The sequence below is a fragment of the Microtus oregoni genome, unplaced genomic scaffold (assembly GCF_018167655.1).
Source record: "Microtus oregoni isolate MIOR12 unplaced genomic scaffold, Mior012 000005F_ref0000423, whole genome shotgun sequence".
NCBI classification, from domain to species: Eukaryota; Metazoa; Chordata; class Mammalia; order Rodentia; family Cricetidae; genus Microtus; species Microtus oregoni.
In genome coordinates, this window is record NW_024543064.1 from 24,506,074 (window position 1) to 24,523,278 (window position 17,205).

The window sequence follows — 17,205 nt, forward strand, 5'->3', positions numbered from 1 at the left end:
TTAAGTTTAGAACGGAAGTTCAGAATTTGAGATGCAGGTCATAAATGAGCAGGAAATATGAGACCAACTAAGCAAAATAAGAGATGTCACCCCAGAATGGGACAAAATGGACAGTTTGGGGGAGTGGTAGTAGAACAGATAGTAGCCCAAGGCGAGTGGGGGCCACAGAGCTTGGAGGAGGATGAACTGAGGTGAGTAATGGATGCCATGTCATAGGAAAGTTAGGGTGGGTCAGAAAGCAAAGGAATAAAAGGAGACCATTGCTGATGCGGTGACGGACAGTGGTCATGAGAGCCAGCACCCAACGGGAGGGAGGATAACCAAGATTGGTACTATGATGAAGAGTTGTCATGACAGCCAGCACCCGTTGGGAGGGAGGATAACCAAGGCTGGTACTATGATGAACATTGTCATGGGAGCCCGCACCCAATGGGATAGAGGGAAGGAGCAGAGATGAAAACGAGGAGGGTTAGGTCATAACTCTGAGGTCGCCACCTTTGGATGGTGTTTAAAATAGTCTAAAGATGGAATGAGTTTGGATGTAGTTAAATTTCTAGGAAGAACAAGAGGGAAGAGGGATGCTGACGGAGACTGAATGGCTCACTGATGCTGTGGAGAAGTGAGGAAGAGAAGCTGGAGGCTCCAGAGAGGGAGGTGGCAGAGACCCTGTGCACGTTGGCTGGCCTTGGTGATCAGGGCAGAGGCTCTTGATGACACCAGTGAATAAGGCCATGTGACACTGAGTTTCAGGTGGAGAGCAGGAGACCAAGGTCTTTGGAAAAAGCAAGGTATTAGTCCCAGAGAGCAAGACTGGATACTGACAGGACCTTCTGAAGCTGTCACTCTAGAGAACAGGAGACAGAAGCCCAGTGGACAGCCATGCGCCCACTAAAGGAGGAGCCGACTCTCTTGCCCCTGGCAGCACTGCCCGCCTTGCTGAGGCAGACACAAAAGGGATAGAGGTACTGACTGTGGGCTGGAGAAGCCAAGGGACTGAGGTTTTTGCTACAACTGTGGCTGAGTGGTAGCCGGGGCTACAGGGCAAGGAAGAAAAGGATCACAGCAGGAGCTAAGGGTGAGATGGGGGTGTTCGAGGAAAAGATAAGCAATGGGAGCAAGAGGGCTGATGAGTAGAAAGATCCAAGGGACAAAAGACCCAGAGCAGGTGGCATGACCCTATATTTCAACAAAGCTGAAGACAAGATGCACTTCTGGGAAGAAGTGGGAAGATGGAGATGAGAGAGACAAGGAGATGGCAAGATTTGGGGTAAGGGGTGGGGTGGGGTCAGTGATGATGAGGGAGTAGGAGCTGGAGGCCATGGGACATCCAAGGACAAGACCACGGGGTGGGCAGGGAAATGGAGCTCACGAGCCCCCTCCAATGTGATGGTCATCAAGTGTGAGGGAAGGAGAGGATGATGGTGATGCTGACCTCAAGGAGGGTCAGGTGTCGAGGGAAGGGCTCCCTGAAGAACTCAGATCTGGAGGTGGGATGATGAGGAATGGGGCATTTGGGGTTGGAAATTGGGGAGCTAACCCGCTTCGGTGGGCCTTCTCCTCAAGTCCACCATTGGGCGGAGAACATAGAAACGCAAGGCAGAGCTTTCCCACGAAGGTTTCTTGCCTGGCAAAAAGGCCCCTCCCGGCCAGAGGCCGACCATGTCTGATGTCAGCATCCAGAATTACAAACAGATAAATTCAATTCTGGCTTGGAGAAAAGTAAGACTTGCAATTTCCTATCATCTGGTTTAACCCAATTTCACCATGTTAGTGCGCATGCCCTGCCTCCTTTGGCTCACTGAAAGCAAGCCAGGGGGTCTCAGATGTCCGTGTGTAAGGTGTCAGCGTTCCATGGGGACTGGCCTTATTTGCTTTTCCCCTGCCTTGTGGTTCCAGCCCTACCATCCATGCTAGACTCTCGGGTTGCTCCCTGTCTTCTCGGGCTTTTCAATTTCTGACACTAAATTGGAATCCTCTTTTATGCCAAGGTCTGCGCAGAAGGGACTGCATCGTGTGCTCCTCTCAATTCGGAGCCCTTTGATGTGCTCCGAGAAGGGAAACCACTTGGAGGCAGCTGGGATGGGGGTTTGGGATGCCCAACCTGGACTGCTCCCTACTGCCCTTCCAGAGAGTGCTGCTGTGTATGTCTGTTCCTTACTTTATGGCGCCCCAACCCATGCTAGAACTTCCCCTTTTGCTTTTTATATGCTCTCCTCAGGTCACCCCCTCCCAGACACTCCCCAGCCCATACCTTAGATGTCACCCACTCTCTTTTCTTTGGCATTGCACTCTTTCCCTTTATGGTGCCTGTTACCCCTTGTAGCTACTCATCCTTGCATTCAAGAAATGTTCTACCGGCTACTGTCCTAGACACTGGGGATAGAACAGTGGGGAAAAGGGGCCAGGATTACCCGCCTGGCATGTCCTACCTTGTTGGGCATCAGGGACAAGCTGAGTCCCCAACTCGACAACTTTGCTCATCCTAACCTCACGGTCTCCTTACCTCTCATTGCCCCAGCATCCCTGGAAGTAAGTCCTGTGAAAGCAGACCTGGGTTGATCAGGTATCATGGACCTCTGAGTACCTAGCACTCACCGGAAGTAGAGTAGATGTCTGGTACAATGCACAGGAGAGACCAGATATTTATGTAGAAACTGTCAAATGCCAGGCTCAGTAAGCACTGAAGATCCAGAGCTGCCTGACCTCTGAACCCTGTGCTGGGAGAATTCGTAGTCAGGTATGCATGGAAAGGTTTCTTGGAGGGTGAAACAGAGGCTTCAGAACCTGAAGATGCCTCCCTCCCCTCTCGTATCTCCAACAGGAACCTTCTCTTTGGCTATTCTTCTAAACGCTCTGGGACCATGGTTCCCTGCATCTTCTCTGTCTCAATTCAGGCTCCCATAATTTCCCAACTGGCTGGCAATAGCCAGTTGGCGGCTCTCTGCCTTGCCTCTCTATCCCATATTCTTTGATGTGGTACAAGGTCATCGAAAGTTTATCAGAGTGTACAGTCCCCTGCTCAGTTTCCCTACTGCTTTCCAAAGTCTTCAGGTTAAACTCCCACTTCTGCTTAGGCAGGGCTCTTATCCCTGCCACCCACCACCACCCTAGGTCTCATCTTTGGCCACTATCCCCCTTGGAGTTTGTATATCAGGAAACAGAGCGATCTGTAGGGAGGTGACCGTGTTATGATGGCTAGGAGGCCAACCTGGATCCTGGTTTTAATACTATGTAATAGACCTGGGTCACATTATTATTCTTAAAAAGTATGCGGGAGTATGCACGCCGTGGCATATTTGGAAATCATGGGACAAGCTCGGAGCTGGCCCTCGCTTTCCTGCTTGTTTGAAACAGTCGCACTGCCCACTCCTTATGACAGGTTCACTGGACTGTGAACTTCCAGGAATTCTCTTGCTTCTGTTTCCCATCTTGACATAGAAATTCTGGGCCTATGCTACGGTATCCAGCTTTGTGTGGCTTCTGGGGATCTGAACCCAGGTCCCAATTCTTGCACTGCATGCACTTTATCCACTGAACCGTCTAACTCCCTGGCCCCTGCTGCCAATTCGTTCTGACCCTTAGCTCTTGTTTTGCATAAAATGGAAATTGTAATAACAGCTCTGCTGACCGGGGTCACCGTGAGGGTTAACCGAGCCTATGTGCATGCAAGTTGGCAGCCAGGATGCCCGGAACATGGCACAGACCCAGGAACGAGATGGCACTTTCTCATTGTTATCATGGTCTCTGTTGTTTGCAGAGCCCTGCCAGCTCGCCCACGCAGGAACTGGGCACCTGCTGTCTGCTCTTTCTAAAATGAACAGCCCCTGCTTATCTGCCAGACAGTCATCTTCTAGTGTCAGTCCAAGTACATCCAATCTGGGCCTCCTTAGACTTAGGAGGCCAGCTCAAGAGCACTTCTGGTGCCTGGCTGCAGCAGTGATCTACACTCTGAGTTTGGGTTTGGCTCTAGTCAGTACTTAACATCTCAGGGATCCAGGTAGCATTTTTGAAATGCAGGATTCCTACTTCTTATGGGACCAGGAACCAGAGGGGCTTTGTTAAGTGCCAGGAGGAGGAGTCTGGGGGAAACCAGATTAACACATAAGGATGTACTAAAAATAACAGGTGGGAGGCTGAGATGGTTATGCACCTGACATCTGGTAAGACCAGGGCCAACCATGCCCAAAAGGGACTGCAGTAATGCTGGGTCATTGCCTTTGGACTCCTTTTAAGCTAATGCTGGCTCTTTCGGGAAGTGCTACAATGGTCATCTTCAGGGTCACATGCCAGAGAAGGAGACATGAGCCTTACACTTGGAAGCAATCTTGGGGGCTTCTCCCTACTCACTCTCAAAACTGATTCCAACAGAGATTTTAATTTTTTTTTGGTTTTTCGAGACAGGGTTTCTCTGTAGCTTTGGTGCCTGTCCTGGAACTAGCTCTTGTAGACCAGGCTGGCCTCGAACTCCCAGAGATCCGCCTGCCTCTGCCTCCCGAGTGCTGGGATTAAAGGAGTGCGCCACCACCACCCGGCCTAGAGATTTTAATTTTTAAAAATGTCTTGTGTTTATGTGTATGCAACACTTCTATATGTGCATGCATGTGCATAGTATGCATGCATGTGCGCCTATGCATGCACGCGTGTGAAACTGTGTACGTGTGAGTGCTTGTATGTAGGCCGGAGTTTGATATCAAATGTCTTCAACAATGACCCACTTATTTCCGGAGGCAGGGTCTCTCAAGCAAGGTCAAAGGCCACTCCTTTTAATTTCCCCATCTTCTAGCACCTACTCCATGCTTATGAAAACAGCTTATGAATTGGGTGAAGGCAGACACAGTCCTATCACTATGGCCTCAGTGTTCTGAATAGTGAGTGTTTCTAACGTATCATTAGGCCTCAGGGACATGAGTCAACAGATGATCTTACTTCTGTCACGAGTCCCTGGGCTATCGGGCATGCTTCCTGAATGATCCTCACCTCTCTGCACCTCCATCTCCCCAGGAGCAGGACCCTTACTTCTTCTTCCCCTGGGTCAGCCTCCCAGATTGAGCATCGAGGCTGCCAGATCCCAGGCTCCAGTCAGGAAGCAAAGAGACATCCAGATTGATGTGCAAACTTGTTAGCAAGTTGTGTGTAATTTTATAATGTTTCTGGTAAGTGCTAATTGCCTGTTCCTTAAATATTTCTGGTTCTACTGGGAAGCAAAGCAATTGCAACTGTGAATGCGCTTCCCACAGCTGGCGCCCCCATGGAGGGAGCCTGTGTCTCTAGGCGCAGAGGGCTCCCGTGTTGAGGGATCCAAGCTTTCTCCCCTACCCAGGATGGAACGATGACAAGCAGAGCAGAAAGAATTTCTGGGAGTAAATGCCCCAGTTTTTCCACTAGGGCTTGAGCTTTTAATACTGGAGGAGAAAGCATTGTTTTCTTCTTCTTTTGGCACGTGCATTGTGAGTGCGCATGCACACGTGTGTGTGTGTGTGTGTGTGTGTGTGTGTGTGTGTGTGAGAGAGAGAGAGAGAGAGAGAGAGAGAGAGAGAGAGAGAGCGCGCCTGGAGGCCGGAAGACAGTCTCCGGCCTTGTTCCTTAGGTCGCTGTGCACCTTGTTTTTTAGGCAGGGTTTTCCCCCTTTTACTTGATCTTTGCTGATTACACTAGGCTACCTGGTCAGCAAGCCCCAGGGATTTACCCATCTATTCCTCCCCAGCTTTGGGATTACAACTGTGCATCACTATGCCTGTCCTGTCCATGTGGGTTCTCGGGAACAAAGCATAGGTTCTCAGGCTTGCAAGGCAAATGCTTTACTCCTAACCGGACTGGACTCTCCGGTCCCAGGATAGGGTGGAACTTCTGAAGTGGGGAGCCTACAGAACTACCTGCCTGCCCCAAAGTAGCATCCCTGTTCTCACCAGGGCAAAGGGGGCCAGGTATGCCCAGAGGGAGCAGCAGTCGGGATGGATGTGGTTCCTGTGTTATATGCCTGCTGACATCCCACAGGGCATCGACATAGGCCAGCCTCACATGCCTGGGTCAAGATGTCTATGCAGCATGGAATTTCTCGGAAGCTGGAATCAATGGAAAGCCAATGGGAGGCAGATGTAGCAATCATGGACACTTGGAGCAGTAGTCTAGGGTGGAAGAGCCACAGGCCTGAGGAGGAAGGAAGAGGGGACAAGCTTTCGAAGTTTCGATCCAGGACCTAAATGGTAGGTCCTATGCCGGGTGCTTTGGTGTATCAAATCTTTGAGAGCCATGGTGAGCCGATCAGTTACCTGTGCCTTTTCATGGACAAGAAAAGTTAGGTTCATCAGTGAAGGGACTGGCTCACAGAGGCATGGAAGAATCTCATTGTAAGCTGGGTTTGCCCAGCCCCGAAGCCTGAGGGAAGGGAGAATGCATTCCACCTGGCGCTTGATCACCATGTGGTAAAGGCGAGAAAAGAGGAATCAAGAGACTCCGTGGAAGGTATCTGACCGTGCCAGGGCAAAGTTATCACAAATGAATTCTCCAAAGCTTTCTGAGCACGGTATAGACAGGGACCTGCAAGAGCTGGGGACAAGCTGCTATCTCTGCCTTGAGTGGTATCATAGCAGCCAGAATGTGGCTTAGGGATGATCAGGAAGAACTTGGCATGCTATGTGGAAGACTTGGTACTTCCTACTGAAGTCAATGAGAAGTGAGAAGCTGTCACTCAAGTCTGTGGGGTTTATTTTTTTCCCCCTTAAGTAGGAGAACACTATGTCAGACTTGGAAGCTGGGAAGATCATTGTGTGCCATGTGGCAGATGGGGAGGGAAGGGTGCTGGGTGGGAGGCCGGTGCTGTCAGCAGAACAGCGACAGAGGATGATGGAGGTCTGGACCACGGTGATGAGAGTGGGATGCTGCTGAGGCAGAACCGCAGGGATCAGGAAACTGAGCGAATGGAGGGGAGCAAGGAGGGGGAGATGAGGCCTGGGGATGGGTGGTGGTGCTGCTCACCAGCACGGGGGCACAGATCAGGTACAGGGGATGGGGAGAAGGGGCAGAGATGAAGAACTTATTTTGGGGTGATGATATTGACTGGACATTTATGTCCCCTGATTTGTATACTGATGCCTTCAGCTTCTAGCGTGACGATTTGAAAAGATGGGTCGCGTGGAAGTCATTAAAGTTGAATGAGGTCAGAAGAGGGGGCTGCCCCCGTGGGATTTCTGTCTTTACGGGAAGAGAGTGCATGCTTTCATCAAGGAAAGGTACATGAGGACAAGAGGAGAAGGCAGTTGTGAGCCAGGAAAGGAACGCTCAATAGACACTCGCTGTCTAAAGCCTTGACCCCCCACCCCCAGCACTATGAGAAAACATACACCTGTTGCTCAAACAATGTAGTCTGTGATGCTTTGTTCTGGGGGCCTTGGCTTACAGGTATGAGGGGGCTGCCTTAGGTGCCGGGGGGGGGCTATCAGCACAAGTGAGGGAGAGCTGTGGGAGAGGGACAGAGGGGGCAGCTGTTAGGGTTAAGTTTCAAGTTAAAGCCCGGCGCGTCAATGTGACCAACTGCTAGAAGAGAAGATGGAAGGCTGAGGACAGACCCTGAGAAGCAGCAGTAGGGAGTCATGCGGTCATTGGGAAGGGAAGCTGGATATGGTGGAGGGCCAGGATCTGGCAGTGGACTTAACCCACCATCATTTGATACCAGTGGCGGTGTAAGACTGATGGTCTCAGTCCTCAACTACAAAGCCCAGACAGGGGCGGGAGGAAAAGTGGGTCCTGCTGACCGAACCTTTCCCAGATTTTCCCACTAGACCAGGTTCAAAGGCTCCATGCTGCCCCATGGCATTCTGTGAGTGGACTCCTGCCTCTCTTACAATGTCCCTTTCAAAGCTCTTGGTCCCCAACCTTTGGGAGATGTTGGTAAGCTTGGAGGTGTTTCTTAGAGGAGGAAGTAGATCACTTGCAGTGGGCCCTTAAGGCTATCTCATTCCTGTTCTCTCCCAGGCTCCGTGCATTCTGTAGACTGTGATGTGAACAGTCTTTGCCTCACCCTCCCACTGCCAGGACCGTCATCCTTCCCGGGGTCTGGAATCAGTGGAGACCGGGACTCTGGACCAAATCCTCTGGAACGGTCCTTCCTCCTGAAGTTTATTTATGTCACATGGCTGTCACAGCAATGAAAACTCACTAACACCCCCCCCCCCCCCCCGAACCTGACAGGGACCAAAGGGAGCCGTCCTGTTTTCCATTTAGCCTGGAGGGCTAAGGATGTGACATGAGGCAGGTCCTAAGGTCGGGTCTATGAGCAAACATGATCCATAGGAGGTAGATCTGGGTCTGGTCCAGAGGACAAGAACCCGAGGGACTGGGGTAGAGGGAACACTAGTGCCCCACGAGGAAGGATTTGTGTTGGTGGCAGACAGCGTGCACAGAGTTCCGCGTGATATTATTTCTCTGCTGTAACGGGGCGGAGGGCAGCATCATTATCTGTTTTGCGAGTGGGAAAACGGAGGCTCGTGGAGACCACATGGCGTTCCCGGGGTTGTGGTTTAGGAACCGTGCTGAGATTCACCAGGTCTGATCCAATTCCAGAGTCTATTTGATCATCAGAGACCCCGCTGCCTCTCTGCACACAACCTGACACAGTCGTGAAGGTTAGAGAGGCCCCTAATCATACACAGACTTCCCAATCTGTCAGGGGTTCGGGAAGTCCTGACGGCGCTAGTCTGTGACAGGCATCCACACAGGTGTGTTAGGGCCACACCAGGAGGCTTGCCACTGTGATTGAAGTGCCCAGGTCTGAACTGGCTGACAGCAGGTGTTGAATCAATTCTGAATGAGTGAAACAGAATAAGAACTAACGAATGTGTCTCCAACCCCCAGTGACCTGGACTCCAGGCTTCTGCTATATGGTGGACCTGACTGGGGCAAAGTTTTGACTTCTATAAAGATTTTATAAGGAATTAAAATTCAACAGCTTCGGGAAGCTTTTGGTATAGGGGGAAACCATGCACTTTGAGAGATGTGGGCTCAAATCCCAGCTCTGCAACTTTCTCAGACTTCTGTGTGACCCCAGGCAGCCTACTTAACCCCTCTGTGCCTCGAAGGGGTTGAGTGAGATGAGATGATGTTTTTTTCTGGTATTTAGTTATGAATCTTCTCTTAAATGGAGGCTTATGAGGAGTGAAAGATAAGGGGGAAAGAAACAAACAGAAACAAAGACAAAAAAAAAAAAGAAAAAAAGTAAGAAAAGCAGGCCGGTGTTAGTGCCTGCTCCACACTGATGGTCCCTGGGGCTGCACCAAGTCCGTCTACGACAGCACTGCACCCTCCGGAGGTGACAAACAAGGCTGCTGCCGCACAGTAGGCTCTCTGCCACACAGTAGGCTCTCTGCCACACAGTAGGCTCTCAGCAAATGTCATGCCCCTTTCTTTTTCTGTCAAATCTCAAACAGATCTGATTCCTTTTTCCTGTGCGACTAACCTTCAAATATTTGGATTCAGTTGTTCAGTCTCCTGAGTCCACCTCCCCCAGGCAGGTAAACATTAGAGGGTAACAAACATTTCTCATGGGGATTGACTTAAGTCCGTCCAAAGCTGGGGCCCTCCACAGCTAAGCTCTGCTCTCCAGTGGCTGATCAAGACAGAGGAAGTACAAAAAAAAAAATCACCTGGTTTCATTCTAGTGACTGGGTTTTTTTTTTTAAATACTTTTTTATTATTATTTCACTATCTGCTACTACTTTAGCCAATAGCTCTCCCTGCTCGAGACTATTCTGTCTGCCAGCTGGTATTATTCCTCTTAGGTTCAAGGCATTTGTGTCTTGTCCAAACCTCAGGCCAAGCAAGAACTGATTAAGGACATGTGGCTATGAGAGGTCATTCCTGCCCCTGGATGGAGACATTCACAGTATTCATACCTGACACTGCTCACCCAAGCATCCTGTCTGGTGTTCTACCTCCCCTAGATCCAGGCTCTCTGTCCTGGGAAGACTGCGGTGGCTATCTTCACTCTGACCACACGGTGAAGTGAGCATTAGTATTACAGGCCAGACTCCTAGAATCTGTTGAGTTGTTATAGTTCTGAATCCCTGCATCTGAAACAGTCTTTGCAGGTGTCATCAAGATGGTGGCAGACTGAGTAGGGCAGGGGCAGGCCCCTAGCCCGCTGGTACCCTTATGAGAAGACATACACACACACAAAACTGAGTATGGTGGCTATGGTAGGGATAGGAGATATGTCACCGAGTACTCCTAGCCACCAGAGATGCGAGGAAGAGTGAAAGAGGGTGTTACTGTCTCAGAGGGAGCATGCCTTGCTGACATCTGGGTCCCAGATTTGCCACCTCCAGACAGGAAGCCATGCGTGTACAGAACACATTGTTATTGCTTTAAGAGGCCTGGTTCACATGTGGATTTTGTTTGGTTCTGTTTTGTTTCTTTTTTTTTTTTCTTTTTCTTTTTCTTTTTTTTGTCGGTGACACATAGCACCTCTTGTGTGCCTGGGGTCGAAACATAACAGGTCCTGGTTTGAGAAGAACCTTTGGTGTGCTAGGTAGGTAGTGTGTATGGGAGCCACCCTGAGGACATACGTCCCTCCTCTGTGTCCTAATCCTGTCTCTCTAATAACCAGGGGATCATTTTTAGGACTTAGTACCCACTTCCCTGTAGGGTTAAGCCAGCCCCTTAAGGGGCGGGCTTGCCTCGGGCGAATGTTTACTTATAAATCGGGCAAGCCCCTTCCTGCTTCCTGTTCTCAGCTGGAACCATGGTAAGTCTAATTTCCCCATTAAAGCTGTGTATATATTCTTTACAATCTGCTTGCATTCATTTACACCGCTATACTTCCCTAGAAAGATGCCTGCTCCCTTTTTCTTATTCCCATGGGCTGGGTGGGTGATCATCTTAGATTAATTCCCATTTGTTCTGTCTCCCTACTAGAATGAAAACCACCTGGGGTAAGGCCTGGATCTCATAACAAGGGCTTAATCACTCACAGCATGACAGCTGCCTTCTTTCCAGGACCTCTCTTTTGAACAACAGGAGATTTGGAAGTTCATGAACGGTGTTAACAGGGATACCCCGTGGACCCTAGAGTGTGCTATTTCTTTAACAACAGTTACTAAAAGGAATGAAGATCCCTGTTGGCAGCTTCCTCAGGCCATCAACAATGGTGGCTACCTGTTCTCCTGTGTTCAACACAATCACCCATTTATCACAAGGTAGCTTGGGAGGCCACTGACCCCAGTTTAAAGATTTCAAAAATAGATGAGACTCAGCAAGTCTGCACATGCCAGCTATGAATTAGGGATGAAGCCCTGGCCCATAGCTGGTGTAGGAGATCCCACACGCCAACTGAACTGTCCGAGGTAATCCTCAAAATCGTCGGGTACAATGGGATTGAGGAGCACTGAGCAAAGAATGAGATGGAGCCTCAGACAAGTCAAATAATGTGTCTGAGGAGAGGCGTGGAAGGGGCCAGAATTTGAACCCAGGCTTCATGCTTGCGGATGGAAATCTCAAGTCTCCCCCTCCCCCGGTGAGCCTGCCAGGTTCCTTGGAAGCAGTTACCTTCGTAGGAAGCCTTGAATCCCAGGGAGCTGCCGCTGCTGTCGCTCTGAAAGAGGAGCCACATTTGGTGATGGGTGCTGACGATGAGGTCTGGGACGGACGTACCTGTCAGGCTGTTGGGAGAGAGATACTTAGTGGTCTGCACCCTGCCAAGTGCCAAGGGAAAGCTGGAAGGAAGTCAAGAAGCCAGGCCTGCTCTGGGTCTATCACACTCTAAACTGGAGCTAGGCCACATGCACAAGACAGAGACATTTCCAGACCCCTTGTTGGGTTACTGGGTTAGGTGTAAGGGAACTGAAGGATTCCCCAAAGCAAAGGCCCAGCCCAGTGGATTCCAGGACAGCCTGGTATGGCTTCCTTGATGAGACTTTGTCATATTGGGTTTCCTTGGCCCGGGAAAGATGGTCATTGTGTCTATGGAGCTGTCCATGTCTCAGATTGTTCTGGGCATGTGGAAAGATCCCAAAACACTTCCGTTTGTCTCAGTGGGAGGTTAGAGCCAGGGACAGAAGTCACCTAGAATAGAGACACTGGGAGGTGGTAGAAACAGGACGTTTCAAAGAAGCATTTTGCTGGTAGAAAGAGCCAGGCACACAGGAATGGCACCTTTGTTTGACTTTGCCCAACACTGCCCAGTCTGAACTTCATGTTCAGATTCTATGAAGTCTCTTCCCCTTGGCTGGGGTGGAGAGAGGCAGATGGATTATTGCAGACACCAGGAGCTCTGCAGGACACTGTCCCTACATCCCTGGGTCTGGAGACCAGGGTGGGCTCTGTGAGCCTGTCTCTCCCCTATCCCAATCCAGACAAACATACACTTACATGTAGAGGACTGTCTTCTGGTCCCCATCCTGCCCACCGTCCCCGACCGTCAGGGTGTCATAGCCCCTCTCTAAATCAAACTCTTCAAAGGCCAGCTTGATCACCTAGAGGAGGGAGCACAGAATTAGGGACTTGGCGGTGGCTGGGAGCAAGTCTCTGGAAGCCTCACTGTGTCCTGACACGCTCAAAGTCTCTGGGGGATCCCCCTTCCTCCACACACTGCCCATTTCAGTGCCATCCTGAGGAACATGACTTTCTCCACAGGCGATATGGTCCCTGGGGTCCCCTGATGTCTCTGAAGATGTCTGAGGCACATCTGGCAAGTTCTGGCAGCTGTCAAAGAGCCACCAGGCACAGCTGGTGGACCACAAGATGATTGGATTCGTTCTTCATGCTTTCATGGCCAGAAATCCCCTTGGGCTTGGTGGCAGTATCAGGCCACATGTGGAATCTCAGCTCTGCTGCCCCCTGGGACCTGAAGAAGACACCCCAGACTTCTCCTCTCTCCTCTACCGACTGTTTTCCATTTCCTCTGTTGGTTAATTTGTTGACAAAATGAATGCTCTTGGAAGGAGCAAGATCTTTTGCAAGATCAATCTCCGCGTCTCTGTCTCTGTCTTTGTCTCTCTGTCTCTCTCTCTCAGCTTGCCTTAATCCCATCTACCACAAATATTTACAAAAGCAGCTGCCATAGACAGGCTGGGGTGGGTCCTGCCATTACCATAACACTGTCCCTGCCATGAATGGATGTCATTAGTATACCAGTGTCCCTGCCTAGCTTGATGTAGGGGTTCCAAGAAATACACTAACACCCCAAGGACAGGTATGACACTGGGGGTTCATGGAGTGAGAACTCAGGCTGTGTGGAGAGAGGAGAGGGTGCTACACATGACTGAAGCCTCTGAGGAAATTCTGAAGGCTGTGGAGGACCCCATCAGACCTTAAGGGTGGCTGGAGGGGGCAAGGGCTGCTCTAAGAGGGAGTCCAGTGCACAGAACCGGAGCTACAGCAGAAAAGGAATGTTCTAGAATAGACTGTAGACAACAGGACTACAGATAGCAGGCATGTCGACTGCCTTACTCTGGAGGCCGTCTGGCTGGGCCTGCAGAGGACAAAGGTGACTCCAGAAGATTTCGAACTGCAGAGTTTGCCTGCAGCATAGTTCAAAGTCCCTCCCACCACCACAGGCTTTCTCCTCAAGATGACGTCAGTCTGGCATGGAAATGACTGGCAGTTGTGAGCTGGGTAGTGAGGAGGGTTGAGGCCTTTGGCAGAGGAGCAGTAGAAGAGATGGAAGAGAGGCCAGGCCCTAGGGACATTTGGGGATGTGTGACTGGGTGGATGTCGGGCTGGGATAGAGTGGGAAGAAGGAAGGGAAATCCTGGGTGACTGACAGGTTTTTGACTTAGTCAGCTGGGCAGTGGGTGGGGCCAATTGCTGATACTCAGAACCAGTGTCTAGCCAGGCCTTCTTTCTACCTCTTGTATTCTAATGCTGCTCCTCCCGGAAGCTGAAGCTGCCTTTTTGCTTTTGACACGACAAGCCAAGAAGGACGGATTTCCTATGTGATGGACGGCCTCTTCAGGTTTCTCGGCCCAAATCAGGCAGCCTAGTGTTCAGCCTGGAGGACACCAGAATCTTCCTCATATCACCTTACTTACTGTAGAAGCAAACTAAAGTTGCCCACAGTGGTGAGCCTGGTACCCTCCTCACAGACCCCTCAGCTTGGCCATGGGGTTCACAGATGAAAGCAACTCTGGGGAGAACATTCTGGAGCACCTCTATCAGTTTCCATGCTGGCTGGGAGAAAGCCCAGGGGTTTCCTGGAGGAAATGAAGTCCTGGAGAATGAGCAGTTTGGATGTGGGTGATAAAACAATCATCAGAGTAGAGGGAGAGCAGCTATGTGGAAATAGTGTGATTTGTCCAGAGACTTCTGTGTGTGCGTGCATGATGTGTGTGCATGCACGGTATGTGTGTGTACATGGTGTGTGTGTGTGTGTCTGTGTGTGTGCATGCATGTGCGTGTGTACATGGTATATATATGTGCACGCTTGTTGAGGACAGAGGACAACCTCAAATGTTTCTCTAAAACAGCAACCGCCTCTATCACCTTTGTTTAAAGACATGGTCTCTCACTGGCCTGTAACTCACCAATGAGGCTAGCCAGCTAACCAGCAAGCCCCAGGGAACCTTGGGATTACAAGTGTGCACCCTATCGACAGGTCCTAGGCATTAAAATCCGTCCTCTGTACCAACTGGACTGTCTCCCCAGCCCCTGTCCAGAGACTTCTACAACTCAGTTATTTAAACAAATGGGAAGCAGAGAGTGGTGACATGGAAGCCGTAGGAGGAGTCAGGCTAAGAAAGGCTGTCTGACATGCTAAGGATGTGGGCTGGCCTCCTAAAGACAATAGGGAACTAGTAAGAGTGTTGAGGTGTCTGTGTTAGAAGCAACAGCATTATGGGTGGTCTGCAGCCCAGGAGACCGGTTCCTCGGCTTCAACGAGGACCTGGCGAGGGACAAAGTGCTAGAGAGATGGGATGGAATTCAACAGTCCACAGTGAGTCCACTGGCTATTCCTCCCTGGATTTCTGTCCGGAATGCTCTCCGCCAGCTAATGGCATCATCAAATGGCCCCTTGTTTAGGCTGGAATCTCCTCCCCATCTCTCATCCTCCACAGTCCTGTTATGCAAAATGATTTTTGGAGCATCTCATTCTAGACTGACACATCTGCTCCCTGTCACATGGCTGACATGGCCAGCTGAGCTCCTGTCACCATGAACCCTTGGTCACCATGGGTGGCACTGTTTTGGGAGGATGTGGAACCTGACCAGAGGAAGTAGGTCACCAGGGCTGGGACTTGAGGTACACAGTGTGGCCCTGCCTCCTGTTCTAGCTCTGCTCTCTGGTCTTTTGAGATGTGGGAAGTCCACTCTGGACCCCATCACACCTTCTCACAATGGTGTGCTCTAACGTCTCCTCAAACTGTGAGCTGAGAGGGAACTTCTCTGCTCTTACCGCTCCAGTCATAGTGATGAGGGGGGACTAAGACGGGTCAGCCTCAGGATGTGCTCGCTTCCTTCCCTGTCCCCACTGCTGCGCCGGCAATGTCTCTGCCCGGGGCTTATCCCCTCTATACCCATGCCTGCCCATGGTCCAGGCATATGTAGAAGCTGAGAAAGCATCTGACAGCCTGGCACTTAATTCCCAGCCTTTTCTGATTCCCAGCCACCAGACCGTGGGATCCCTCGCAGTATTAGAATACAGGCTGGTCAGCTCTTTCTGTAAAGGGTCACAATGGAAATCCCTTTGAGAGTCGGGTGGTGGTGGCACACACCTTTAATCCCAGTACTTGGGAGGCAGAGGCAGGTGGATCTTAGTGAGTTTGAGGTCAGACTGGTCTACACAGAGAAACTCTGTCTCAAAAAACCAAAAAAGCCAAAGAAATACCTTTGAGGGCCACATACTCTCTTTCACACGGTCCTTCTCTATGCAGCACGAACACAGCCCCACACGGTAGGTGCTTCAGTGGACACGGCTGCGTCCCAGGAAAACTTTATAAAGCCAGCAATGAGCTTGATGCCCCTGGGTCCTACTCTGCAGAGCCCTGGCATGGGAGGCTTCCTGAGATGCCCGAGCATAGCCTTTCATCATCTTAGACCATTTCTTTACTACAACAGCTAATGCTTACCATGAAGTTAACTATGTCCTAAGCGTATTACACAAGTCTGCTCATGTGAAAATCAAGACAGCTCCTATTTCACAGAGAGGAAGGCCCAGGCACAGAGAGGCGATGTGGTTCGCCTAGGCTCACACAGCCTGGTAGCCGAGTGCTGTCACCAGACAGGCTTCTTGTCACCGTGCTCTACTGCCTGGGAGCACCCCAGCAGCGTCTCACATGCACAAGGCAGAGGCGGCTGACCTACCCTATCAAAGTGCTCCGAGTTCTCAGCTGGATCTGAGCAGGTGCTTGGCAAATGCACACCGCACAGAAAGCACCCCCACCCATCCAGCCAGGCAGTGTGCTCAGCAGGAGGACCAGCTTCCCTCTGCAGGGTCTATAGCTCTGGCTAAACATGGTCACTGCATCCAGCCAGACCCGGGCCAAGGGACACCACTTACCAAGTCAACTCTACAGAGGGAGTGCCTGACTACCAGACCCGTAATGGGAAAGTACTGCTTTGAAGGATAGAACCTGGAGCCATTAAATGATTCCACTCAGTGGCTCACACTGCCTTTGGACATGAACCACATCGCGGAGTCCTGACCAGGATGCAGGGGCTAATTACATCAAGAGGCAGGTTCAGCACACACGGACTGGCCTTCCAGCGGCCCCAGCACACGGGGTGTCCATGCTCTCCTTTGTTCTTTCCTCCTCCGCTTTTGGCCATTGTTTAAAGGCGGGATCCTATAATGACTCATTAACTACCATGCAGATCAATCAAGCTCACAAGGCCCCTTTGTGAGGCAGGAGAAGCTTTGGGGGGAGAAGCAGGCGCCATTAAGAGCCACATTTGCCTCCAGCTCAGACGTCCAACTTAAAACCATTAGATAAGCGGATAAACAAACGTATCTTCTGGGACGCGGGTACCACTATGCGCCACGCATGGAGCTAGTGGCTGCCATTAAGTTATCTCAGCACAACTTAGCACAGTATCGGAAAGCCAGGATGCACGCAGACCAGTAGCGCTGGGGGAAGGATAGGAAGAAAAGGATGGGAGGAGCATCCATGGAAGAAGGAGAGGATGCATGGGGCCTGGCAGTGCAGAGGAGGGCACGGGCTCAGCAGCACATGGTGTGAGCAGTTCAGAGGAGGGAGGCCAACCGGGGCAGGGGTGGAG

General features: G+C 50.9%; 1 protein-coding gene across 4 annotated transcripts in view; it reads right to left on the reverse strand.

Annotated features, from left to right (window-relative positions):
• Csmd2 (CUB and Sushi multiple domains 2) overlaps positions 1-17,205 on the reverse strand; it is a 560,352-nt gene that overhangs the window by 220,675 nt on the left and 322,472 nt on the right. For 3 of the 4 annotated variants that reach the window (XM_041651748.1, XM_041651747.1, XM_041651746.1), the window contains 2 exons: positions 12,361-12,464; positions 11,539-11,651 (listed from right to left, as the gene is read on the reverse strand). The exons of the other annotated variant lie outside the window; for it this stretch is intronic. In XM_041651748.1, coding sequence (XP_041507682.1) covers positions 11,539-11,651; positions 12,361-12,464 — 217 coding nt within the window. The remainder of the gene's footprint in view (positions 1-11,538; positions 11,652-12,360; positions 12,465-17,205) is intronic. 4 annotated transcript variants of the gene reach the window in all.